Below are 25,981 nucleotides of genomic sequence, written 5' to 3'. Positions count from 1 at the left end.
GCCTCGGCCTCCCGAGTAACTGTGACTACAGGCACGTGCCACCACGCCTGGCTAATTTTTTGCATTTTTAGTAGAGATGGGGTTCCAGTGTGCTAGCCAGGATGGTCTCGATCTCCTGACTTTGTGATCTACCTGCCTTAGCCTCCCAAAGTGCTGGGATTACAGACGTGAGCCACCGCACCCGGCCGTATGTAGCATTTTTAAGAGAGAGACTCCTGTAAGAAAACTTTTTTGGGTAATTATGGATTTAAAAGGATGGTTGCTCAAAACTAAAAGTAAATTCAAATTCTGTGCAGCTATACTTGAATAATCTTACATTGTTGTCACATGTGCTCTACAAAAAATTATGAGGTTGTTGTGTACTACCTCATATACCAGTATTTAACCTTGAAAACTTAATTTTTTATCGTTTCCTTTATGACAGTCCTATTATGTAGTCTACATGAATGAGAATTCTTTATCGTTTACATTTATTTTATGTAAGAATTAATTCAAGAGATTATTATTAGCTGCTATCATTTAGTAATTTATAAACTGATATGCTTTTTTTTAAAACTTGTTCTTCTATATGTAAATAGATTATTATGACATTAGCAGAGGATTTGCTGTGTTCTGCTGCTCAAAACAGTCGCCTTTCAGCTCAGCGCACACAAGCTGGATGGTTGCTGATTGCTGCTCTGATGACATTAGGTAACAGTCTGTAGAAGGTTTACATACCTTGAAATACTTTGTGTTTTCTGAGTGAAAGGATTCTTGTATGTGATATGATGAAACTAACTTTTAATACGTACTAGAATTTAAATAGCCACACAAACATTTTTCTTCTAGTAGTCACCTTAAAAAGCCTTTTACTTTCTTTATTGCTTAAAACCTTTTGAGACCTCTCTTGATTTTCTCTTCTGGACTAGATTGTAAGTCTCAAGTAGGACAAGCTGATTTACTAATCATCTTTCAGGCTTAACTCTGAACGACTGTGGCTTTTTCAAAAATCATTGACATCCATCTTCAGAAAAAAAAATTTCCACAATATAGGCAAAAGAACATATCCATAGCATGGGAATCCAGTTCTATAATTGTTTGAGGATTCATAACAGCCAATAAGGTTGCTACATTGAAGGGACTGAATTTCACTTAAATTATATTTATTAAAAAACAGTAATTGTTTTATAGTCATGACTATTTATATCCTGTAAATTTTTGAGACAGGGTCTCACTCTGTCACACGAGCTGCAGTGCAGTGGCATGATCATGGCTTACTGCAGCCTTGACCTCCTGGACCCAAGTGATCCTCCTACCCAAGCCTCCCAGGTAGCTGGGTCCACAGGCGTGCAACATCATGCCTGGCTAATATTTAAATTTTTTTTGTAGGGATGGGGTCTCACTGTGTTGCCCAGGCTGGTCTTGAACTCGTGGGTTCAAGCAGTCCTTCCGCCTTGGCCTCCCAAAGTGTTGGGATTATAAGCATGAGCCACTGAAAACTTTATTTATTTATGTATTTATTTATTTATTTATTGCCCAGTCTAATGAAACTTAATTTTATTACTTTATCACACCTATATTTTAAGTCTCTGTTGTCATACAAATTATAGCTCACATATAAAACAACTGGCTGAGGCAGGGCATGGTGGCTCGTGCTTATAATCGTAGCACTTTGGGAGGCTGAGGTGGGTGGATCACTTGAGGTCAGGAGTTCAAGATCAGCCTGGCCAACAAGGTGAAACTGCATGTCTACTAAAATACAAAAATTAGCCGGGCCTGGTGGCGCATGCCTGTAGTCCCAGCTACTCGGCAAGCTGAGGCAAGAGAATTGCTTGAACCCAGGAGGTGGAGGTTGCAGTGAAGTGAGATTGCACCACTGCACTCCAGCTTGGGTGACAGAGCAAGACTCCCTCTCAAAAACAAAACAAAACAAAAACAAGTAAGTCGGGCGCAGTGGCTCACACCTGTAATCCTAGCACTTTGGGAGGCCTAGGCGGGCGGATCATCTGAGGTCAGGAGTTCGAGACCAGCCTGGCCAACATGGTGAAACTTTGCTTGTACTAAAAAAAATACAAAAATTAGCCAGGTGCGGTGGCATGTGCCTGTAGTCCCAGCTACAGGGGAGACTGAGGCAGGAGAATTGCTTGAACCCAGGAGGCAGAGGTTGCAGTGAGCTGAGATCATGCCACTGCACTCCAGCCTGGGTGACAGAGCAAGACTCTGTCTCGAAAAATAAAAATAATAAATAATAATAAAATAAAGCAACTGGCTGGATTTGGCCAATAAATCATTTTGACACCTATAAAGTAATTTGACCTAAAGGAGCTTAAATGAGAATAAACAGTCATAAATGAAGAACTACTTTAAGTAGTGTTCTTAAGATGATTAAAGAGATTTATTGAACTAGATCAGGTTTAGCCTCAAGGAGCCAAATTTGGCCTGCCATCAATATTTGTTACACAGCCTGTGAGCTAAGAACAGTTTTTATATTTATTAATGGTTGGGAAAAATATATATTTTGTGGTACATGAGAATCATGTGAAAGTCACATTTCAGCATTCATAGTTTTATTTGCGTACAACCACACTTGTTAGTGGATTGTCTATGACCTTTAGGTGTACAGTGGCAGAGTTGAGTAATTGCAACAGAAAGTATGTGGCTCTCAAAGCCTCAAATGTTTACTATCTGCCCCTTTACAGAAAGTGTTTGTTAGCCCAAAGCATAGATCATCATTTCACAGTGTGCTGGGAATAATGTAGTCAAGCTTTTATTTGCTTATTGCTGGATGTTCATGCCTGCCGTATTGAAGTTCCTGGTGAATTAAGGAGGAAATAAACTATCTAATCGCATTTTGATAAACAAGAGCTTTTAAAACAAGGTAATTGTGTTGGAGGAAGACAACAAGAGGTCCTTTCTCCTGTACATCATATTTTACTGCATATTCATAATCAGCATACAAAATGGGATTAAAAGTTTTAATTAAGGTTTTGTTTAATTACTCTGTTTTCTTGGGTTTTACTCATTTTTCTTAACTGTTCTTTCCCTTTATTATCGATTTTTATTCTTATTCATTTATTTATTTATTTGAGACAGGGTCTCACTCTGTCATCCAGGCTGGAGTGCAGTGGTACAATCATGACTCACTGCAGCCTCGACCTCTGCAGGCTCAGGTGATCCACCTGCCTCAGCCTCTTGTGGAACTGTGCACCACCATGCCTGGCTAATTTTTTGTAAAGATGGGGTTTTGACATGTTGCCCAGGTTGGTCTTAAACTCCTGGACTCAAGCAATCTGCCTGCCTTGACCTCCCAAAGTTCTGGGACTACAGGAGTGAGTCACTGCACCTGGGCTATTATCAATTTTTAGAATGCGTTAGTATCATAGCAACTTTCAGGGGGGACCAGGAGGTTTTTGTTTTTAGGTATCATTATGAGCTCATGGAATTTTATAGATTTATATGTTTTAATCACTTGCGATCATTATTCCTTTCGATCATCAAATTGTCTCATCTTTGGTCGTTAGGAGTCCCTTCAAGTTGGTTCATTTGTCCTTTTAACATGAACCTAGCATTCTTTGATAATGTGTTTTTGCATGCAAGATGTCCCAGGTTTTACATTGTACATTTTCTGCCTTAGGCTTGCCATCAGCCATTTCTCCAAGGAACCTTGATTCCTTTTGTGGGAAATGGAATTTTTTTTTTTTTTTTTTTAATTTTTTTAGGAGACAGGGTCTCACCGTGTTACCAGACTGGAGTACAGTGGCACCATCATAGCTCACTGCAGCCTTGAATGCCAGGTTCATGCAGTCCTCCTGCCGCAGCCTCCTAACTAGCTAGGACTATAGGTTAGCACCTCTACACTCAGCTAATTTTTAAATTTTTTTTGTAGAGAGGGGATCTTGCTGTTTCCCTGGCTGATCTTGAACTCCAGGGCTCAAGTGATCCTCCTGCCTTGCCATTCCAAAGTGCTTGGATTACAGGCATGGGCCACGGTGCCCAGCTGGGAATGAGTTTTAGACAGCAGTCTTAGTGCTTTGTTAATTTTTGCTTTGCATTTTAAACATGTCTTCTCTGTTTTTATCATTCCCTTTATAATTTATAATTTTCTTCATTATTTCACTGTGAACTAATGTAAACACAAAACACATTCATTCCTTGAATGTGAACTACACACTTAAACCTTTTTTGATACACTTCCCAGTTTATCTGATGCCATATAAAAAAACTTGGATTTCCAGATTCCTCCATATCTTGTCTCTCTGTGGATGGCTCATAAAGTGTATGTGTGTGTGTGTTGTGTTTGCTAGATACATTATAATAATAAGTATTTATTTATTTAAAGAAAGGTCCTTGTTCTGTTACAGGGGCACAGTCAGACCATAGCTTGCTGCAGCCTTGATCTCTTAGGCTCAAATGATCCTTCTGCCTCAGCCTCCCAAGTAGTTGGGACTACAGGCATGTGCTACCACTCCCAATAACTTTTTACTTTTTTGTAGAGAGATTTTGGTATGTTGACCTGGCTGGTCTCAAATGCCTGGCCTCAAGCAATCCTTCAGCCTCAGCCTCTCAAAGTGCTGGGATTACAGTCATGAGCCACCTTGCCCAGCTCTAAGTGCTGTTCTGTGTATAAACTGATATACACCTCAGAAACTGTCCTTTGAATAAAATACTGTTACTCTCCGCATTTATGGATGAAGAAATTGAGGCACAAAAAGGTTAAATAACTCATCCAGGTTTACACAACTAATAAGTGGATGGAGCCAGGATATTAATCTAGGCAGTCTCCCTCCAAAGCCAAATGCAGTTCTGAGCTATGAGTTTGGAACAGAAGAAAGACATACAGTCAGCGGAATGTGGGAGTAAGAAGTAGAGAGTGCTTATTGAAGAAGTTTAAGGTAACTCCAGAAATTTAAAGAAGAGTACCTGGGGAGAAAAGCTATGGGTTTGGGTTTTTAAAAAATTGAAAATGTTATTGCACGTTGTTTTGTATTATTACTGGGTTTGTGTCATGATTCCTTCAGTTCATAAATGTTGCTCTGAAACCTTTTTTTAACAAAAAATATTCTATTCAGACATTTTATATCTGATTTTTGACCTGGAACAAGTTGCTATCAGAAGGTAGCATTATTCTGAAGATCAAGAATACAGTTGGCTCACATCTGTAATTCCAGCACTTTGGGAGGCTGAAGTGGGTGGATTGCTTGAGCCCAGGAGTTCAGACCTGCTTGGGCAACATGGCAAGACCCCATCTCTACAAAAAAATACAAAAATTAGCTGGGTGTGGTGGCACGCACATGTAGTCCCAGCTACTCAGGAGGCTGAGGTGGAAGGATCATTTAAGCTCAGGGGGGTTGAGATTGAGATTGCAGTGAGCTGTGATCATGCCACTGCACTACTAAACTCCAACCTGGGGGGCAGAGAAAGAACCTGTCTCAAAAAGCATGCTATGTTGTTTGTTACTATAATAATTGTACCTTGCATTTATGTGGTCCATTACAGCTTTTCAGAGTTCTTTAAAGTGCATTCTATCATTTGGACCTAACAAGCCCTTAAAGACAAGCATTACAGGGGGTTTTAGCTTCGTTTAATATGTAGATGAAACTGAGTTTCAAAGGCGACATAGCAGTAGTGGAGGAGCTGACGCTAGAGCCCAGCCTATACCATTAGTTCCTTGTTTTTCCTCTCTGTACTCCGGCACCTTCAGATAATAATTCATTCAGTAATAATTTGGAACCTGAAGATAATTTGGAACCTGAAGAAGGGACAAAATATTGCAATAATGAATTAAAATGTTTAGGAGAGAAGTTCCTGCTTAGTAATAGAGTTTTAAAGAGTGACAACCTTGGATTCTCTTATAAGTGACAAGTTGAATAAATTACAGGTCCTGCAGTTGTTAGCCATCACCTTGCTCGAGTTCTGCTGTTGTGGAAGTGTGTCTTTCCAGCATCTCCTAAAGATCTAGAAAGAGAAAAGAGCCGAGGAGATTCGTTTACATGGCAGGTAACCCTGGAAGGACGAGCTGGTGCACTGTGTGGTAGGTTGGATTTAGTCTTGTCTCTCCCTTTCCTTTGGCTTTTTACCCACCTTTTATCTTTAACATGTACTTGTATGTTTTATTTAATGTGAGGCAGGGGGATATGCCACTAATGATTTTTTGTTGTTGTTGCTGAACAAAAAAATGTTAACTGATTAATTGGTAATGATAAACTGGTGTATGATATAATAAACCAGATTTGAGAGTTCTTAAGATACATGTTTTATTAGGTGCAGTCCAGTTAAAAACTGTCAACATTGTTTTGTCTTAGGTAAGCATTCATTCCTCTTTTCAGAAATACTAAGGTTTGGTTTAATTACCGTTAAGAATGGTTTCCATTTAGCCTATACAGTTGACCCTTAAACAGCATAGAGGTTAAAGATGCCAGTGCACCTCAAAGTCAAAAAATCTGTGTCTAACTTTTAACTCCCCAAAAATGTATCTAATATCCTACTGTTGACCAGAAACCTTACTAATAACATAAATAGTCAATTACCACTTTTTTTTTTTTTTTTTTTTTTTTTTAACAGGGTCTCACTGTTGCCCAGGCTAGAATGTTGTGGTGTGAACACAGCTCACTGCAGTCTTGGCCTGCAGGGCTAAAGTGATGCTCTCACCTCAGCCTCCCAAGTAGCTGAGACCACAGGTGTATGCCACCATGCCCAGCTAATTTTTAAACTTTTTGTAGAGAGGGAGTCTCACTATGCTGCCCAGGCTGGTCTTGAACCCCTGACCTCAAGCAATCCTCCCACCTCAGCCTCCCAAAGTGTTGGGATTACAGGCGTGAGTCACCACACCCAGCCCCATATATTTTGTATGTTGTATATATTATATACTGTATTCTTAGGGTAAGCTAGACAAAAGAAAAATGTTATTAAGAAAATCATAGGGAAGAGAAAATATATTTACTATTCATTACACGGGAGTAGATCATCATAAAGGTCTTCATCCTCATCGTCTTTATGCTGAGAAGGCAGAGGAGGGGTTGATCTACTTCTCTCAGCGGAGGCAGATTCAGAAGAGGTGGAGCAGGTGGAAGGGGAGGCAGGAGAGGTAGGCACACTCGGTGTGGCATCTGTTGAAAAAAATCCACGGATAAATAGACCTGGGAAGTTCACATTTGTGGTGTTCAAGGGTCACCTGTATATGAAAGTTGTACCTTCTACAATATATAGACTGTTAAAAGTAATGTTTTGGCTGGGCGCAGTGGCTCACACTTGTAATTTCAGCACTTTGGGAGGCTGAAGCGGGCAGATCACCTGAAGTCGGGAGTTCGAGACCAGCCAGGCCAACATGGTGCAACTCCGTCTCTATTAAAAATACAAAAAAAATAGCCGGATGTGGTGGCAGGTGCCTGTAATCCCAGCTACTTGGGAGGCTGAGACAGGAGAATCGTTTGAACCCGAGAGGCAGAGGTTGTAGTGAGCTGAGAATGTGCCATTGCACTCCAGCCTGGATGACAAGAGTAAAACTCTGTCTCAAAAATAAAATAAAATAATAATGTTTCACCATGAAGGGTGAGATCCCTGGAAAGATGTGGAAGCATTGGTTTTGGTTTTTATTCAAGGCATTTTTACTCTTAAAGACCACTTTTGAAATTGATCTTAGCCAGATTCAGTGGCTCACGACTAATCCCAGCATTTTTGGAGGCTGAGATGAGTGGATTGCTTGAGTTCAGGAGTTCAAGACCAGCCTGGACAACATGGTGAAATCCTCTCTCTACAAAAAATGCAAAAACTAGCCAGACATGATGGAGCATGCCTGTAGGCTGGGGTGGGAGGATTACCTGAGCCTGGGAGGTGGAGGCTTTGGTGAGTTGTGATTGCACCACTGCATTCCAGCCTGGGCAATGGTGAGATTCTGTCTCAAAGGGTCCAGGGGTGGGAGAGGTGGGGGCAGGAGGGAGGCAGGGAGGGAGAAAGAGAGAGAGAGAGAGAAAGAGAGAAGAATTGATCAGTCTGACTTTGTTTTTTGTTTTTGAGACGGAGTTTCGTTCTTGTTGCCCAGGCTGGAGTGCAGTGGCGCAATCTTGGCTCACCACAACCCCTGCCTCCCGGGTTCAAGTGATTCTCCTGCCTCAGCCTCCTGAGTAGCTGGGATTACAGGCATGCACCACCATGCTCGGCTAATTTTGTATTTTTAGTAGGGACGGGTTTCTTCATGTTGGTCAGGCTGGTCTCAAACTCCGGACCTCAGGTGATCTGCTCTCCTTAGCCTACCAAAGTGCTAGGATTACAGGTGTGAGTCACTGCGCCTGGCCCAGTCTGACTTAAAAATACTCATCTTATTCTACGTACATCTTATTCTATATACAAAAGTAATTCATTATAGAAAGTTATTTATTTCGGGCTGGACGCCGTGTCTCACTCGTATAATCCCAGCACTTTGGGAGACCCAGGCAGACAGATCAGTCACTTGAGGCCAGGAGTTCGAGACCAAGCCTGGCCAACATGGTGAAACCCCATCTCTTCTAAAAATACAAAAACTAGCCGGGAGTGGTAGCACACACTATTTGTTTCAGATAACATCTGTAAAAACCTAACATGCTGACTTGAAAGTCAATGTGATTCCACGGAACTAGTTGTAGAGCTGGAAAACTTGAGAGTCTAAGCTGATTTTTTTTTTTTTGCTTCTAAGCTTGAGGGCTGAGTAAAAGTAAAACCTTAGGACAGCAGCATTTTGTGAATACGGTTATTGCTTCATCTTAGTAATCCTAGAGAGTTTTTTTTTTTTAAGTATGATTAGGAGTAGAAGGCACTATGTACCTTTTTATACTACAGTTTCAGGAATTTTTTTATTTTAGCAAATTGCTTTATTACTCTAACAAGAATGCTAATGTTATACCATAATCAAATGTGCCTTTCATGGTTGATTACAGTATGCCCAAGTAAAAGTCTGTTTTCCTTTTCAGCTATCAAGAGCTTTGTTTCCCACTGTGGTGATCTCCTTACTGAGGAAGTAATTCAGCGTCTTCTTCCACCACTTCCTTGTGCTGTGGATTTGCTAACTCAGTAAGGATCGACTATTTAGATTTGATAAAATTTTCTAAGAGGAATTAGTTGCCCTCTGATTATGTAATATTCCTTAAGTACATTAATAAGGCAAATTTCTATAGTTGGTGAATGATTTTATAGAGGAAGGCAATCAGTTAGTTATATGATTTTTTTTTAGGCTAAGGTCTTGAAAGAAAATTACATATTAAAGGGGAAGGAAATTTTGGGGGGAATAATCTACCTTACAGGCAGATTTAACAAGAAAATAACTATTAAGACTCTTAACCTTTTCAGGTATGCATTTTATTGGTTTGTTATTCAGTGTTCATGAGAACCAGATGCTTCTAACAGTTTCAATTTTTTGTTTGTTTATATTTTTCATAAGTTTGAGTTATACATGTATGATTAAAACGTATAGAGAAAAGCCAATATATAATGTGAGCACTTGTAATTTCCAAATTAATAAAACATGTGAAAGTTCTTTGAAAAAAGCATCTAATGATTAACACTTTATATGTACAGAAAAATACGTTTAAGGTATGGCTTATAAGGTATAATAATAAAATGTGCACTTGTGAATCCAGCACACCCTGAGCAGAGGTTTGCAAATGTTTCTTCTGAAGGACCAGATAGTAAATATTTTAGTATATACAGACTATGAAGTCTGTATTGCAGCACTCAACTCTGTCATTGCAGCTCAAAAGCAGTCATAGATAATAGGTGAATGAATGAATGAATGTGGCTATGTTCCAATAAAACTTTGTTTACAAAAACAGGCAGTGGGTCATAATTTGGCCACCACTGGACTGGAGCATTAATGATACTATTGAAGGTGTCTCTGTACCCCTCTCCAGCACCATTCTTTCTGCCTTCCTTTAGAAGCAACCACTAATCTGAATTTTATAGTTGTCATTTCCTTGTCTTTTAAAAAAATGTATCACGTATTTTTGTTTCTTAAAATAGCACATTGTTTAGGTTTGCTTGGTTTTGATCAGGCAAAAATTACTGTCCTGTTTCTGGGACTTGCTTTTGTTATTCAACATTATGTTTCTAAGTTTTACCTTTGTTTAAGTTCATTCATTTTGGATACTGTATAATATTTAATTGTGCGAATATACAACAACATATTGATTCTCTTGTCCATGGACTTCTGAGTTATTTCTAGTTTTCTGCTTTTAAAGCTAATGTATTTTTATGTTCAACTTCAGAAAATAATACCAAATTATTTTTCAGTGTTCTTCTGTATTTCTACCAATAGTGTAAGTATCCTTTGACCACTTTTTCACCAACACTTTCTCAGATATCAATTCTACCCCATCCAATAGATATAAAATGGTATCAATTGTATATTGGTTTCCTGACGGTTTAAGTATAATTTTATGTGTTTGTTTTTTCTCAGTATTTCCCCTCCCCATCCTATGAAATGCCTATTCATTCATATCTTTAACCTATCTTTCTTTTAGGTTGTCTTTTTGTTATTAATTTATAAGAAATTCTTCCTTTTTTTTTTTTTTTTGAGACGGAGTCTCGCTGTGTCGCCCAGGCTGGAGTGCAGTGGCCGGATCTCAGCTCACTGCAAGCTCTTCCTTCCGGGTTTACGCCATTCTCCTGCTTCAGCCTCCCGAGTAGCTGGGACTACAGGCGCCCGCCACCTCGCCCGGCTAGTTTTTTGTATTTTTTTCTTTTAGTAGAGACGGGTTTTCACCGTGTTAGCCAGGATGGTCTCGATCTCCTGACCTCATGATCCGCCCGTCTAGGCCTCCCAAAGTGCTGGGATTACAGGCTTGAGCCACTGCGCCGGCCTCTTCCTTTTTTTTTTTTTGAGATGGAGTCTGGCTCTGTTACCCAGGCTGGAGTGCAGTGGCACGATCTCGGGTCACAGCAACCTTCACCTCCCAGGTCCCCGTTCAAGTGATTCTTCTGCCTCAGCTTCCTCAGTAGCTGGAATTACAGGCACACACCATCATGCCCAGCTAATTTTTGTATTTTTAGTGGAGACGGGATTTCACCATGTTGACCAGGCTGGTCTCAAACTCCTGACCTCAGGTGATAAACCCACCTCGGCCTCCCAAAGTTCTGGGATTACAGGCGTGAGCCACTGTGTCCGGCCGTTTTTGGGGTTTTTTTGAGACAGAGTTTTGCTCTGTTGCCCAGGCTGGAGTACCTTGGTGTGATCTCCACTCACTGCAATCTCCACCTCCTGGTTTCAAATTATTCTCCTGCCTCAGTCTCCCTAGTAACTGGGATTACAGGCATGCATGACTATGCCTGGCTAATTTTTGTATTTTTAGTAGAGACAGGATTTTGCCACGTTGGCCAGGCTGGTTTCGAACTTCTGGCCTCAAATGATCTGCCCGCCTCAGCCTCCCAAAGTGCTGGGATTACAAGCATGAGCCACCATGCTCAGCCTTTTTTGTTGTTGTTGAGACAGGGTCTTGCTCTGTCACCCAGGCTGGAGTGCAGTGGTGTGATCATGGTTCACTGCAGCCCTAAGCTCCCAGGCTTAAGTGATCCTCCCACCTAAGCCTCCCAAGTAACTGGAACTACAGGTGTGCACCACCACACCCAGCTAATTTTTTACTTTTTTTGTAGACACAGGGCCTCACTATGTTGCCTAGAGTGGTCTCAAATTCCCGGGCTCAAGCAATCTTCCCGCCTTGACCTCCCAAAGTGCTTAGATTATCTTGTGAGTCACCATGCCTGACCTACATATTTCTGAGACTATTCTTTAGCTGTTCATTAAAATGTTAAAAATGGCTTCTAGTTTTTTTATTAATATGTGTTTATTATTTAAATGTCAGATGTATCAGTCTTTTACTCTTTGGTTAGTACTTTTTTTCTTTTTGTTTGAAAATTCTTCCTGTCTAGGGGCAGTGGCTCATGCCTGTAATCCTAGTGCTTTGGGAGGCCGAGGTGAGAGGATTGCTTGAGACCAGGGGTTTGAGACCAGCCTGAGCAACATAGCGAGGTCTCATCTCTACCAAAATAAATAAATAAATAAATGAATAAAGCCAGACGTAGTGGTGCTCACTAGTAGCCCTAGCTACACAGGAGGCTGAGGTGAGAATGGTTGCTTGAGCACTGCAATTCAAGGCTGTAGTCTTGATTGCACCACTTCTCTCCATCCTGGATGACAGAGCGAGACCCCAGTTCAAAAAAAAAAAAAAAGTCTTCCTTACTGCAAAGTTGTATTTTCTTATATTTCTCTCTGAAGTGTTTGAAGGTTTGTCTTTCATATTTAAGTCATCTGGAACTGATTTTTCTATTTGGAGTGAGCTTGGGATCTGTCTTAGTTAATTTGTGCTGTTATGCTGCTATCACAAAATACCTGAGGCTGGATAATTTATTAAAAAACAGACACTAGGTCAGGAGATCGAGACCATCCTGGCTAACACAGTGAAACCCCCGTCTCTACTAAAAATACAAAAAATTAGCCGGGCACAGTGGCGGGTGCCTGTAGTCCCAGCTACTCAGGAGGCTGAGGCAGGAGAATGGCCTGAACCTGGGGGGCGGAGCTTGCAGTGAGCCGAGATCGCGCCACTGCACTCCAGCCTGAGCGACAGCGAGACTCCGTCTCAAAAAAAAAAAAACCAAAAAAAAAAAACAGGCACTTATTTCTAACAGTTCTGGAGGCAGGAGTCCAAAATAAGACACCAGCAGATTTGGTGTCTGGTGAGAACCAGCTGTTTGCCTCCAAGATGGCACCTTGTTGCTACATTCTCTAGAGGGGAGGAACTCTGTGCCGTCTTCATCTGGCAAAGGGATAGAAGGGCAAAAAAAAAGGGCCAGACTCCCTCCATGAAGCCCTTTAATAATGACTTTAATCCATTTGTGAGGGCTTTGCCTTCATGACCTAAACACCTACCAAAAGGCCCTACCTCCCAACAGTACTGCATTGGGGATTAAGTTTCGAATACGTGAATTTTGGAGGACACATTCAGACCATAGCAGGATTCAATTTCGTTTTCTTTTTAAATGTGGATAACAAACTGTCCCGTACTTTACTAAAAAAATCCATACTTCCTTCAATGATTGCCATTCACTTCTGTCATGTATTATATTCTCATTTATGCATGATCTATGCCTGTGGTCTCTATTGGTGTGTTTATTTATATGCCAACATGTTATCTTTATAATACATTTTGTATGTTAGATTAAGCCTTTTGACCTTATTCCTCTTTAGACATATTTTGGCCCTTCATGCACTTTTGATCTTCTACTGAAATTTTATTTGGGGCCGGGCACAGTGGCTCACGCTATCCTAGCATTTTGGGAGGCTGAGGTGGGCGAATCATTTGAGGTCAGAAGTTCAAGACTAGCCTGGCCAACATGGTGAAACCCCGTCTGTACTAAAAAAAAAAAAAAAAAAAAAAAACATTAGCTGGACATAGTGGCACATGCCTGTAATCCCAGCTACTCAGGAGGCTGAGGCAGGAGAATCGCCTGAAACCAGGAGACAGAGGCCACAGTGAGCCAAGATCATGCCACTGCACTCCAGCCTGGGTAACAGAGTGAGACTCCATCTCAAAAATAATAATAATAATAAGATAAATTTTATTTAAGATTGCATTGAATCTGTGGATAAATTTGAAGATAATTCATAGTTTTACAATACCCATGAACATGATACCTCTTTACTATTATTGAGGTATTTTACAAAGTTTAAATTTTTTTCTAAATAAAAGTCTTACAAGTCTTTTTTAAAACTTCCAGGTACTTTGTATTTTGTTGTAATTATTAAATAGATGGGTATATAGTATATATAGTCTGTTTATTGCTGCCTTACAAAAATGTATTTGATTTTATATCCAACCACCTTACTGAATTTTCTCATATCAAACATTTATTTGTAGATTCATCTAGATTTTTCCTTTTCCCTATGTATTTCCTTATGTGTTTCTCTCTTCCTTATGTGCTAACTATATTAGAGAACTGCCATTTAAAACTAAATAGAAAGGGTTAAATAAAGGGAATGCTTTTCATGTTTTACTGATAGAATGATGTTTGCTCCAGCTTTTTTAGTAGCTACTCTATCAGATTAAGAGAGTAACCTTCTATTCCTAGTTTGGTTTGGTAAAAGTTTCTTAAAATGAATGGGTTTTACACCCCTACCATGGGTGCAAGCTTTGTCTCAGAGCCTTGTGTTGGTATTGATATTTGTGTGCCTACTCTGGTTTCAACTTATGTCTTGTTTCCTTTTTTTTAAATGTATGTTTGCTTGCTTTCATTGGCATAGGGGTTGATTGGCCTCAGAAAAGTCTCTTTCTATAAGTATAAAATGCAAATTGTCTTTTATCCTGATAAAAGATTTATTTATACTTATTTATACTTCCTAAGTAAGTAGCAGGAAGGCCCTGCAGGGACTATAATCTGCCCTCCTAATGAAAGCAGAAACCAATAAAAATGCTTTTCTAAATTCTTACTTTGTTCTATTCATCTTTTTAAAAAACATACACATGCACTTCTCCAAACTAAATTTTTTTATAGTTAAAATAAGTGAATGTTGCAGGATTTTTAGAAATATAATTTCCTAACATCTTGTGAATATGATTGAAAGACTTTTCATATGTTAGCTATTTATTTCTGATCTGGCCTTAGAGAAATATAAAAATGCAGTGGATTTATTCTTAACTTTGGTAACTAAAAAATTCTACTGAAATAGAGGTTTTTGTTTTTGTTTTGAGACACTATTTCAGTCTGTCGCCCAGGATGGAGTGCAGTGGTGCAGTCATAGCTCACTGTATCCTCAAACTCCTGGGCTCAAGTGATCATCTGGCCTCAGCCTCCCAAAGTGCTGGAATTACAGGCATGAGCCACCATGCCCGGCCCTACCCAGGTGTTACAATTATGTTTGCTAAGTAGTATTTACCAAGCTGAAAGATACTAAATGGAACCAGCATTTTAAAATATACAGTGATAAGTCAATAGATAACTCCTCTTTCTTCTAGAGACTAGAAATAGCAAGCATTAGTTTTCTAGAAAGTGCAGTTGGCCAGGCATGGTAGCTCATGCCTGTAATCCTCACACTTTAGGAGGCCAAGGTGGGTGGATTACTTGAGCTCAGGAGTTTCAGACCAGCCTGGGGAACATAGTAAAACCCCATCTCTACAAAAAATATAAAAATTTAGCCAGACATGGTGGCCCACACCTGTGGTCCTAGCTGCTTGGGAGCCTGAGGTGGGAGGTTCACTTGAGCACAGGAGGTTGAGGCTGCAATGAGCTGAGATCACGCCACTACACTCCAGCCTGGGCAACGGAGCAAGACCCTGTCTCGACAACAAAAACAAAAAAGAAAGTACAGCCTGGGCGCGGTGGCTCATACCTGTATCCCAGCACTTTGGAAGGCCGAGGCGGGTGGATCACGAGGTCAGCAGATCGGACCGTCCTGGCTAACATGATGAAACCCCCTCTCTACTAAAAATACAAAAAATTAGCCAGGCGTGGTGGCACTTGCCTGTAGTCCCAGCTACTCGGGAGGCTGAGGCAGGATAATCACTTGAACCCGGGAGGCGGAGGTTGCAGTGAGCCTAGATCGCGCCACTGCACTCCAGCCTGGGCGACAGAGCAAGACTTCATCTCAGAAAGCAAAATAACAAAAAAAAAGAAAGTACAAATGACTCAACATTGTGAGAATTTCTTAGAGAACCTAGAAAGCTCATGCCATAACAGTTTAGCAGATTTATTCCAGTGACATAATAAAAGTAATTTCATTGAACTTATGTATAGCTAAGGATGAAAATCATACTCTAGTTGATAACATAGCTTGTTAAGAGTAGTATTCCTGGCCAGGTGTGGTGGCTCACACCTGTAATCCCAGCACTTTGGGAGGCCGACGTGGGTGGATCACGAGGTCAGGAGTTGAAGACCACCCTGGCCAATATGGAGAAACCCCGTCTCTACTAATAATACAAAAATTAGCTGGGCATGGTGGCGCATGCCTATAGTCCCAGCTACTTGGGAGGCTGAGGCAGAAGAATTGCTTGAACCCAGGAGGCGGAGGTTGCAGTGAACCGAGATCTTACCACTACCACTCCAGCCTGGGTAACAGAGTGAGACTGCATTTCAAAACAAAACAAACAAACAAAAAACAGTAGTAGTCCTTTAGCAAATATTTGTTGAATGAATGAGCATTGGTAAAATGATGTCTTAACACCAATAGGAAAGGTGAATAGAAGATAAAGAAGAGTACATGAAAATGAAAGGAGAGAGTGTGAAGAAAGATCATATTTTGTGGCCAGGTGTGGTGGCTTGGGCCCGTAATCCTAGCACTTTGGGAGGCCGAGGCGGGAGGATTGCTTGAGCCCGGGAGTTTGAAACCAGCCTGGGCAACATGGCAAAACCCGTCTGTACCAAAAATACAAAATAAAATTGGCCAGGCATGGTGGTGCAACCCTGTAGTTTCCAGCTACTCGGGAATCTGAAGTGGGAGGGTGGTTTGAGCCCAGAAGACAGAGGTTGCAGTGAGCCAAGACCATGCCACTGCATCCCAGTCTGGGCTACAGAGCTGGACCCTGTCTCAGAAAAGAAAAGTAAAGCAGCACTAATGTTTGTTAGTAAGTTACATAACTAATTTGTATGTTAAGATGTTAAGCTGTCAATTTTTGTGTATTGTTATATAACTTAACCACTTAAGATACACTTTTTCTTTTATTTTAAGGCTTTCTTCAATACTAAAAATGTATGGAAGTCCTTTGAAAACACCATCAGTGGTTTATAGACAAAGACTTTATGAACTGTTGATTTTATTACCTCCTGAGACCTATGAAGGTATGTGCCTTAGACTAAAATGTTTTATTTGTGACTAATATGGTTCCTGGAACATTACTGTCACTCATTAAATATTTAAATGAATTATAATGGCAGTTATTTAGTGCCTTGTTTCTAGGAGGTTTAGGGAGTTCAGTCCTAATCCATGTGTTCACCATCTTATAGTAAAGAAATACATTTAGGGTTTTGTTTTTGTTTTAATTTTTTTGAGACAGGATCTCACTCTCTCACCCAAGCTGGTGTGCAGTGGTACGCAATCATGACTTACTTCAGCCTTGATCTTGGGCTCAAATGACCCTCCAGCCTCAGCCTCCTGGGTAGCTGGGCCTACAGGCACACCACCATGCCCAGCTAATTTTTTGTATTTTTGGTAGAGACGGGGTTTCGCCATGTTGCCCAAGCTGGTCTCAAACTCCTGGGCTCAAGCAATTCTCCCGCCTTGGCCTCCCAAAGTGCTGGGATTACAGGTGTGAGCTATTTAGCCCAGCCTAAAATAAGTTAAAAAAAAAAAAAAAACAGGCCGGGCGCAGTGGCTCAAGCCTATAATCCCAGCACTTTGGGAGGCCGAGGCGGGCGGATCATGAGGTCAGGAGATCGAGACCATCCTGGCTAACCTGGTGAAACCCCGTCTCTACTAAAAAATACCAAAAAAACTAGCCGAGCGAGGTGGCGGGCGCCTGTAGTCCCAGCTGCTCGGGAGGCTGAGGCAGGAGAATGGCGTGAACCCGGGAGGCGGAGCTTGCAGTGAGCTGAGATCCGGCCACTGCACTCCAGCCTGGGCGACAGAGCGAGACTCCATCTCAAAAAAAAAAAAAAAACTCCTTCTTAAGGCCAGGCACTGTGTTAGAAATTGTATCTATCAAATCTCATTTATCCTAGGATGATACAGTGAGCGAGTTACATTTTTCTTATTTGGCAAAAGGTTTAGGTTACAAAACCAACTCAAGAAAACGTATCAGGTAAAGAGTGGAATCAAGATTAAAACATAAATTTACCTCATGCTGTGCTGCTGCCTTTTCTAAGTAACCTACTTAGAGACTTAACAATCATAGCTTAGTGATATGTCTATCTTATTCTTTGCCATCTATCAATTTAAAAGTTACTTGCTAGATATCTAGTAAAAAGCTGAGAGATAATTTCTATGTTCCACAGCTCAGATAACTGTTAGGTTGTGACAAAAGCAATTTCCTTCAGATTTTTACAATAGTATCTTGAAATTTATTTTCAGACTAAAATAAAAAAATTTTTTTTTTGAGACGGCATCTTGCTCTGTCACCCAAGCTGGAGTGCAGTGGCGTGATCTCGGCTCACTGAAACCTCTGCCTCCTGTGTTCAAGCGATTCTCCTGCCTCAGGCTCCTGAGTAGCTGGGACTACAGGCATGCACTACCAAGCCTGGCTAATTTTTTTGTATTTTTAATAGAGACGGGGTTTCACCACATTGGCCAGGCTGGTCTCGCACTCCTTACCTCAGATGAGCCACCCTCCTCAGCCTCCCAAAGCGCTAGGATTACCGGTGTGAACTCCTGACCTCAGGTGATTCACCCTCCTTGGCCTCCTGAAGTTCTAGGATTGCAGGCATGAGCCACTGTGCCCAGCCAAAAGGACTGCTGCTCAACTCTTCAATAAGCATTTAGGAATACAAGAATCTTGACTTAAAATGTACAGTGTATCTTCTGATAAATAATAATGGAAGCTTTTTTTTGGAGACAGGGCCTCACTCGGCCACCCAGGCTAGAGTGCAGTTGTGTGATCTTGGCTCGCTGCAGCCTCGACCTCCCAGGCTCAAGTGAGCCTCCCACCTCAGCCTCCCAAGTAGCTGGGACTGCAGGTGTGCACCACCACTCCCAGCTAGTTTTGTTTTTTTTTTTTTTTTTTTATCCTTTGTAGAGATGAGGTTTTGCTGTGCTGCCCAGGTTGTTCTCAAATTTCTGGGCTTAAGTGATCCTCCCGCCTCGGCCTCTCAAAGTGTTGGGATTACAGGCATGAGCCACTGGGCCTGGCCTGATGATGTAAGTCTTACCCTTGAAAAAACTTGAATTAGAGGAAAAAGTCTTGAAGTCTTCTACTTTTTTTTTTTTTTTTTAAACTTGGATTTTCTCAGAGTTGGAGTTTGGAAATGCAATCAGGAGTCCTAAAGGAATAATGAATATACATGTATATATATTTCAAATCAGTTCCAGAGTGTTCGTTAGGAGACAAAGTCAGGACTTGCTGTGAACTTCTGGAAAAAACAAACTCTAGGCCGGGTACATTCGCTCACACCTATAATCCAGCTCATTGGGAGGCTGAGGCAAACGGATCATTTGAGGTCAGGAATTTGAGACCAGCCTGGCCAACATGATGAAATCCTATCTCTACTAAAAATACACAAAATAATTAGCTGGGCATGGTGGCACATGCCTGTAGTCCCAACTACTCAGGAGGCTGAGGCAGGAGAATCCTTTGAACCCAGTAGGCAAAGGTTGCAGTCAGCCAAGATCACATCACTGCACTCTAGCCTGAGTGGCAGAGATTCTGTCTCTAAATAAATAAATAAAGTTCTGATATTATCAGTTCCTCCAATGTGTTGTCAAAGAGTCGGTGTCTAGGACATAATAAGAAATTGCTTTTGCCACGTGGAATGTATCTAAGAATTGAAACAACTTTTCTTCATGACTGTCCAGCAGATGTAGATTTAGAGTCTTAAGAGTGACTTAGTTTTCCGAAGGATTGGAGTAAAAATTGAGTTCTTAGTTTTTATTTCCTGTCTTAGTTTAGGTATGGATTTCTTTTCAAATATCTTAATATTCTCTACACTGAAAATAACTCATCAGCAAGTTAGTCATGCATTTTTATACAAAAGCTTATTTGCATTTCAAAATTATCTTAATTATCTTTAGGTACTTTTTCCAGGGACAGCTGGGAAAGTAATCACTTTTAACTGAGAAGTAGAGATTTTCTACTATTTTCACACATAGCTGTAGGAACAAACATACCTTGTATATTGTACTACCAACAGAATTATTTTGCTGAGTGTCATATACATAAACTTAGACATTCCTTTGAGCAACTCTCATTTGCTCAATCTTTATGACTTCATTGATCCCTGTCCACTCTTCCTAATTCCTGTATGTAATCTCTCCTTTCCCTAAATTTAATAGTGCTTTTGTTTTTATCTTTTATGAAACATAATAGTTCCTACCTTCCTATTATAGTTATATGTATGTATTGGTATCCCATAGTGTATACTTTCTTGAAAGGAAGATTAAATATAATAAAATCTTTCTCTGTAGCTTATTAAACACAATCTGGATGGATGAGTGATTCAGCACAGTGGTTAAAAGCTCAAATTCTGGAGCCCAATTAACTGGGTTTCGGTCTGACAGCTGTGTGATCACCATATGATCTCTGGCAAGTAATAAATTCCCTGTTCCTGTTTCCTTACCTGTGAAACAACATACTAACCTGACGTTATTAGGTTACTATGAGGGTTATATGTAAAGCTTTTAGTACCTTTCCCGACACATATTAAGTATTCAGTAAGCCAAGCACTGGGTGTAATCTCAGCTATTCAGGAGGCTGAGACAGGAGGATCACTTAGGCTTGGATTTAGAGATTAGCCTGGGCAATATTGTGAGACCCCATCTGTTAAAAAACAAAAAGTAAACTTCAATAAATATTTGTTGTTACCACTGTTACTGCTGCTAATGATACAGAAAGTGATGGCAAGTAATCCCTTCCTAACTCATCCTACCGCTTCTGATCAGTGGATATCACCCCAGTCCTCATTTCATCCTGATGCAATTGTTCGAAGAAACACTTCGAAGAGTGTAAACATTTTTCTAAGGGAATTTTTACTCATTCCTGCAGTACTGAAGTTACAAACTGGCAAAAACCATTTAAGCTCTCTGTGGATAAGATTTTTTGATAACCCAGCAGAAATTAGGATAAAACATCTTTGAGGTGATAATTGCAGTCAATGTGATAAATGGATCAGCTTTTCAAAGTGTATATGTTAGAGAGGCAACCATATGTTGTCTCTTGTGTTATGGGAGAACACAATACCACTTATGAACTAACCTGCACCCACCCTGCCCACCACCAAAAACAAAAATGAGCCCCTTCTAGATCCAACTACCAATTTATTTTTTTTAAAAAGTACAGATAGAAGAACAAATTAACCTATACCAGGGGCCTATAATCATGAAAACTCAGACTGTAGAAAATTGTACGAAACAAATAACCTTGTTTCTTCAAATAAATTGCCAGAGAGGGGAAAAGTATAGGGAGAATACTAAATTGAAAGAGACAAGATAAACTAGCTGCAATGTGTACACTTTACCTAGATCTAGAAGCAACAAAAACAGGTGTTTTTGAGATAGTTGGAAATTTGAATACTGAATGGGTATCTGATGTTCAGTGGTTTGTTTTTTTTTTAAACAACATGAGATTGTATAGCAGGATTTTGTTCAAAATAAAATGTGTTTCACTTTAATGATACACAATGAAATATTTATGAATGAAATGATGTGTTGCCTAGGGTTTTCTTAAAAATAATGTGGAGGAATGTGGAATCAGGAATGGGGATGTAGGTGAAATAATACTGTTGCAACTGGTAAAGGTGAATAATGAGCGTATGCTGGAAGGGGTAGGGGCAGGCATCATCATAGTACTATAATTTATATATGTTTGAAATTTTCCATAATAACATGTCTACGTTTTTTCAGGCTAATTCTTTTTTTCTTTTTTTCTTTTTTCTTTTTTTTTTTTTTTGCTTGAGGTGGACTCTCATTCTGTTGCCCAGGCTAGAGTGCGGTGGCTGATTTCTGCTCACTGCAACCTCTGCCTCCCGGATTCAACCGATTCTCCTGCCTCAGCCTCTGAGTAGCTGGGATTACAGGCACCCGCCACCATGCCCAGCTAATTTTTGTGTTTTTAGTAGAGATGGGGTTTTGCCATGTTTGGCCAGGCTGGTCTTGAACTCCTGACCTCAAGTGATCCCCTACCTTCATCTCCCAAAGTGCTAGGATTACAGGTGTGAGCCACCATGCCTGGTCTCAGGCTAATTCTTATAAATTTTTTCAGACTGTGCTTTTTTAAAAAACAAACCTGCTTTTGTAAATCTATTTTTACATCTATTTTTATATTTCATGTCATTTTTATACCATCAGGTATGTACACACACACACACACACACACACACACACATACACACATACTTTGAGATTTTCTTTTAGTATCAATTCTTAACCTTGTGACTAGCAACACATAGTTGAGCCAGTCATTTCTAGGGCAATTTTCAAGAATGAGAAATAAAATCTTCGGCTGTGATATGTTAAAGTTGGCCAGTGGGTGCATTAAAGCTCAACCTGAGTTTTAAACCCCATACTCTCACCAGATAACCAATAGTACTAATTGCTCTTTTTCTGTGACTCAACAGGAAACCTCTGTGCTATCCTCAAAGAGCTGGCTGCTGATTTGACTGCCCCTGATATTCAGGTGTCAGCATCTACATTTTTACTTCCACCCCTCTGTCATCAGGATGATCTTTTGATATTAAGTCCTTTGTTACAAGAGACTGACCATAGATTTATTGAAGAACAGGTATGGCCATTTTTTACTCTTGAGTAGATTCAATCTGTGAACAGTGATCTTAAAACCTTATATACTTTTTTTCCCTTTTAGCTCCTGCTTGGTAATGGTGTTGCTTGCGGAAGTCTTGAATATGACCCTTATTTGATTTATGAGAAAGATGTAGAGGGAGATTCAGTGCCTAAGCCCCTGCCTCCAGCACTATCAGTTATTAGTTCTGCAGCCAAGCTCTTTGGGGTTGTATGCGCTCATGTGGGAGAAACTCAAAGGTAAATATCTTCAATGGTTCAGTGAATGGAAAATAGAGAACTGGTGGGTAAGAAGAATGTTGCCAGAGATCTCATTAGCGTAAGTAATTTCTTATAAATGACAGGTGAAGGTGAAATAAAAGTTCTTGTTTAATTATTCATTTGACTAATATTTAATGAGAAATGATTTAAATGCCTAAAACCACTAGAACTGTTGTAGATACAATACTTTGCCCACAGTTAGCTTATCGTCTAGCTGAAAATACAAATGAAAAATAATGACATAAGAATATTGATTTATGAGCAGTCATTACAAAGACACATACTAGGTTTTTTCTTAGACTAGGTCTCATAGGCTTTCTTACCTTGGAAACTTTTTGGAAGCATTATAGGTCCAGGGATTTGTCTTCAATTGGGGGGATTTTAAATGGTTTTTATCAGTTCACTTAAAGTGAACTTCAGACCAGTGGTCCCCAACCTTTTAGGCACCCGGGACCAGTTCGGCAAAAGACAATTTGTCCACTGGGTAGGGATAGGAAGAGGTTTTGGGATAAAACTGTTCCACTTCAGATTATTAGGCATTGTGAGGGGTGCACATGATCCCTCACATGCACAGTTCATAATAGGGTTCACACTCCTGTGAGAATCTAATGCCGCTGCTGATCTGACAGGAGTTTGGCTCAGATAATAATGCTTGCTTGCCTGCCACTCACCTCCTGCTGTGGACCAGTACCAGGCCATGGACCAGTACCAGTCTGTGGCCCAGGGGTTGGGGACCCCGTGCTTTAGAACACACACACATACATAACACAAAGATAATAGATATTTAATTAACTTGATTGTGGTAATCTATTTCACAATGTATATATGAGCAAAACATCATTAAAAACATCATGTTGTATACCTCATACTATGTAGGGACTTCTATCCTATGCTATTGTATGTGAAAAATTAATAAATACAAGATGGCCTCCCCCAAAAATGGACTTTCGTTTTGAAAAACCAAAGGGTGATAATAATTCCTCATTGAGAATGATAGTTTCTTAATTAGTAACTGGACATACACATTTCTCAGGCATCAAAATCCACTATCCAGGAAATTCTGTTACTATCGAAAAAACTAAATGGGAAGTGAATCTCTCTCATAGGCTATTGTGGCTAATAATAGTTTACAAATCACTGTTATCCACACTGATTCATTCATTCATTTCCTGTCTCTCGACCAACAACAATGCATTTGACTAGATCATAGCTTTTATTATATCTTCTTATCCAGTTATGTCTTCCAGAGGATACCAGTTAGAGAATTTACCTTGATGTCTTTGGTGAAGACTTAGAAAAATATTTTAGTTTCATCACCAACACCTCTCTGAAACAGGTCTTAGAATAATTTGCTTTCATTGCGTAGAAAAGTGAATGAAATTTATACTGATTTTTACTAGCTTCAGTTTCAAAAGATAATGTTTTTTCCAAATGTATTTGTAGTGTTTCCTGTATATACTGTAACTATAAGGTTATGGTGATAAGAGAATATGTGACTGAATTGTTAATGAATGAAGAGGAAAATTACAGTGATTTGGAATATTCAAAGAAAGATTCATGGAGAGGATGAAATTTGAACTAGTCTCTAACTACCTTTTTATAGAGCATATAATTACTTTAAAATAATTAATTTGGATTAATATACCAGTAACTACTGTGGATAAAACAGGGCTGGCCTTTTAAGCAAAGGGTTTAAATTAAGGATGTTCTTAAATGGTTCCACTACCTTTGATGGGTCTAAAGTGGAAAAGCAAAAAAGAAAATATGCTTTTTACAGCCTTTCCTCTTAAAAAAGTGATTTTATTATTCTAGAGAAGTTTTCTTTTCAGATTTATTGCCTAATTGTAGTTTCATGAAGATCCTTTCTTATTAAGTTTAATGAATTTTTTAATGTGCTCATAGTTTTTGTATCCCCACCTAAATTATAATAATAATAATGAATATTCAAGGAAGGGGAGGTTTTGTCTGTTTTAATAAAAACATTGAGAACAGATAAAAGCAAACCCTATCATTCTGTTTGGATTCTAACAAATTTGGAACAAACAGGATTCTAACTGTTTTGGAATAAAAATAGTAGATGACCAGGCACAGTAGCTTACACCTGTAACCAAGCACTTTTGGAGGCCAAGTTAGGCAAATTGCTTGAGCCCAATAGTTAAGAGCAGCCTAGGCAACGTGACAAAACCCCTTCTCTACAAAAATACAAAAATTAACTGTGCATGGTGGTGTGCAACTGTAGTCCCAGCTACAGGGAGGCTGAGGTGGTAGGATCGCTTGATACTGGGAGTTAGAGGTTGCAGTGAGCCAAGATCTCGCCACTGTACTCCAGCCTTAGCAACAGAGCAAGACCCTGTCTCAAAAATGTAAATATAAAGAAGTGACCCTGGCAAGATCCCTGGTACAGAAAGTGGGTTATAAGCAATATCAGCAGTCTCCAGTAGGTGTCGTTACAGAACCAGAAGATAGAAACTACATGAATAGTGAAGTTAAGTTTCTAATTTCCTATTGTCCCAGATATGATATTTATGTAACATATCAGGCTGTTTGCTTTTCAGCCTTACATTTGAGTTATAGAGAAGAAACGTCTTAATTAAAGTATCTATATTTAAACAGCAACCAAGTATTTCAAGCCATTTTGTTATTATTGTGGTTAGCCTTACGTTTAAACAGTTGTATAACATGTGGTTGTCCTAAGGTTGGAAATAATATATTATTTAATATAAATTAATGCACAATTTATTCACAATTTATTAATGCATACGTAATTGTCTTTTAAATTAGTTGATTCTCTATTCTGACTGTAGGGTTCTAACGCAAAAATGTTTAAAGGTTGGAAAGTCAAGATATTTTATACAGAAAAGAAATAATATTGATCTCAATCATGTATTGTTTGTGATTACTTTTTTTTCCTTTGAGACAGCCCAGGTTGGAGTGCGGTGGCTCACTGCATCGTCTATCTCCTGGATTTCAAGTGATTCTCCTGCCTCAGCCTCCCAAGTAGTTGGGATTACAGGGATGCATCACTATGCCTGGCTAATTTTTGTATTTTTTAGTGGAGATGGGGTTTCATAATGTTGACCAGGCTGGTCTCAAACTCCTGACCTCAGGTGGTCTGCCCACCTCGGCCTCCCAAAGTGCTAGGATTATAGGCATGAGCCACTGCGCCCAGCCTGTGTGTGGTTACTTTATTTTATGTTTTGTTTTGTTTTGTTTTGAGACAGAGTTTCACTCTGTCACCCAGGCTGGAATGCAGTGGCAACATCTCAGCTCACTGCAACCTCCACCTCCCGGGTTCAAGTGATTCTCCTGCCTCAGCCTGCCGAGTAGCTGGGACTACAGGCATGTGCC

At 39.9% G+C, this 25,981-nt stretch overlaps 1 protein-coding gene across 3 annotated transcripts in view; it reads left to right on the top strand.

Moving 5' to 3' along the window:
• Window positions 1-25,981, top strand: part of HEATR5A (HEAT repeat containing 5A) — a 123,876-nt gene that overhangs the window by 38,528 nt on the left and 59,367 nt on the right. For all 3 annotated transcript variants that reach the window (XM_025392547.1, XM_025392550.1, XM_025392549.1), the window contains exons 11-16: window positions 579-690; window positions 5,858-6,010; window positions 8,922-9,021; window positions 16,661-16,770; window positions 22,192-22,355; window positions 22,437-22,612. In XM_025392547.1, coding sequence (XP_025248332.1) covers window positions 579-690; window positions 5,858-6,010; window positions 8,922-9,021; window positions 16,661-16,770; window positions 22,192-22,355; window positions 22,437-22,612 — 815 coding nt within the window. The remainder of the gene's footprint in view (window positions 1-578; window positions 691-5,857; window positions 6,011-8,921; window positions 9,022-16,660; window positions 16,771-22,191; window positions 22,356-22,436; window positions 22,613-25,981) is intronic.

The sequence above is a fragment of the Theropithecus gelada genome, chromosome 7b, assembly GCF_003255815.1.
Source record: "Theropithecus gelada isolate Dixy chromosome 7b, Tgel_1.0, whole genome shotgun sequence".
In the NCBI taxonomy this organism is placed as follows: domain Eukaryota; kingdom Metazoa; phylum Chordata; class Mammalia; order Primates; family Cercopithecidae; genus Theropithecus; species Theropithecus gelada.
Note: the sequence above shows the minus strand (reverse complement) of the source record. Positions and strands in the feature narration are given on the sequence as shown.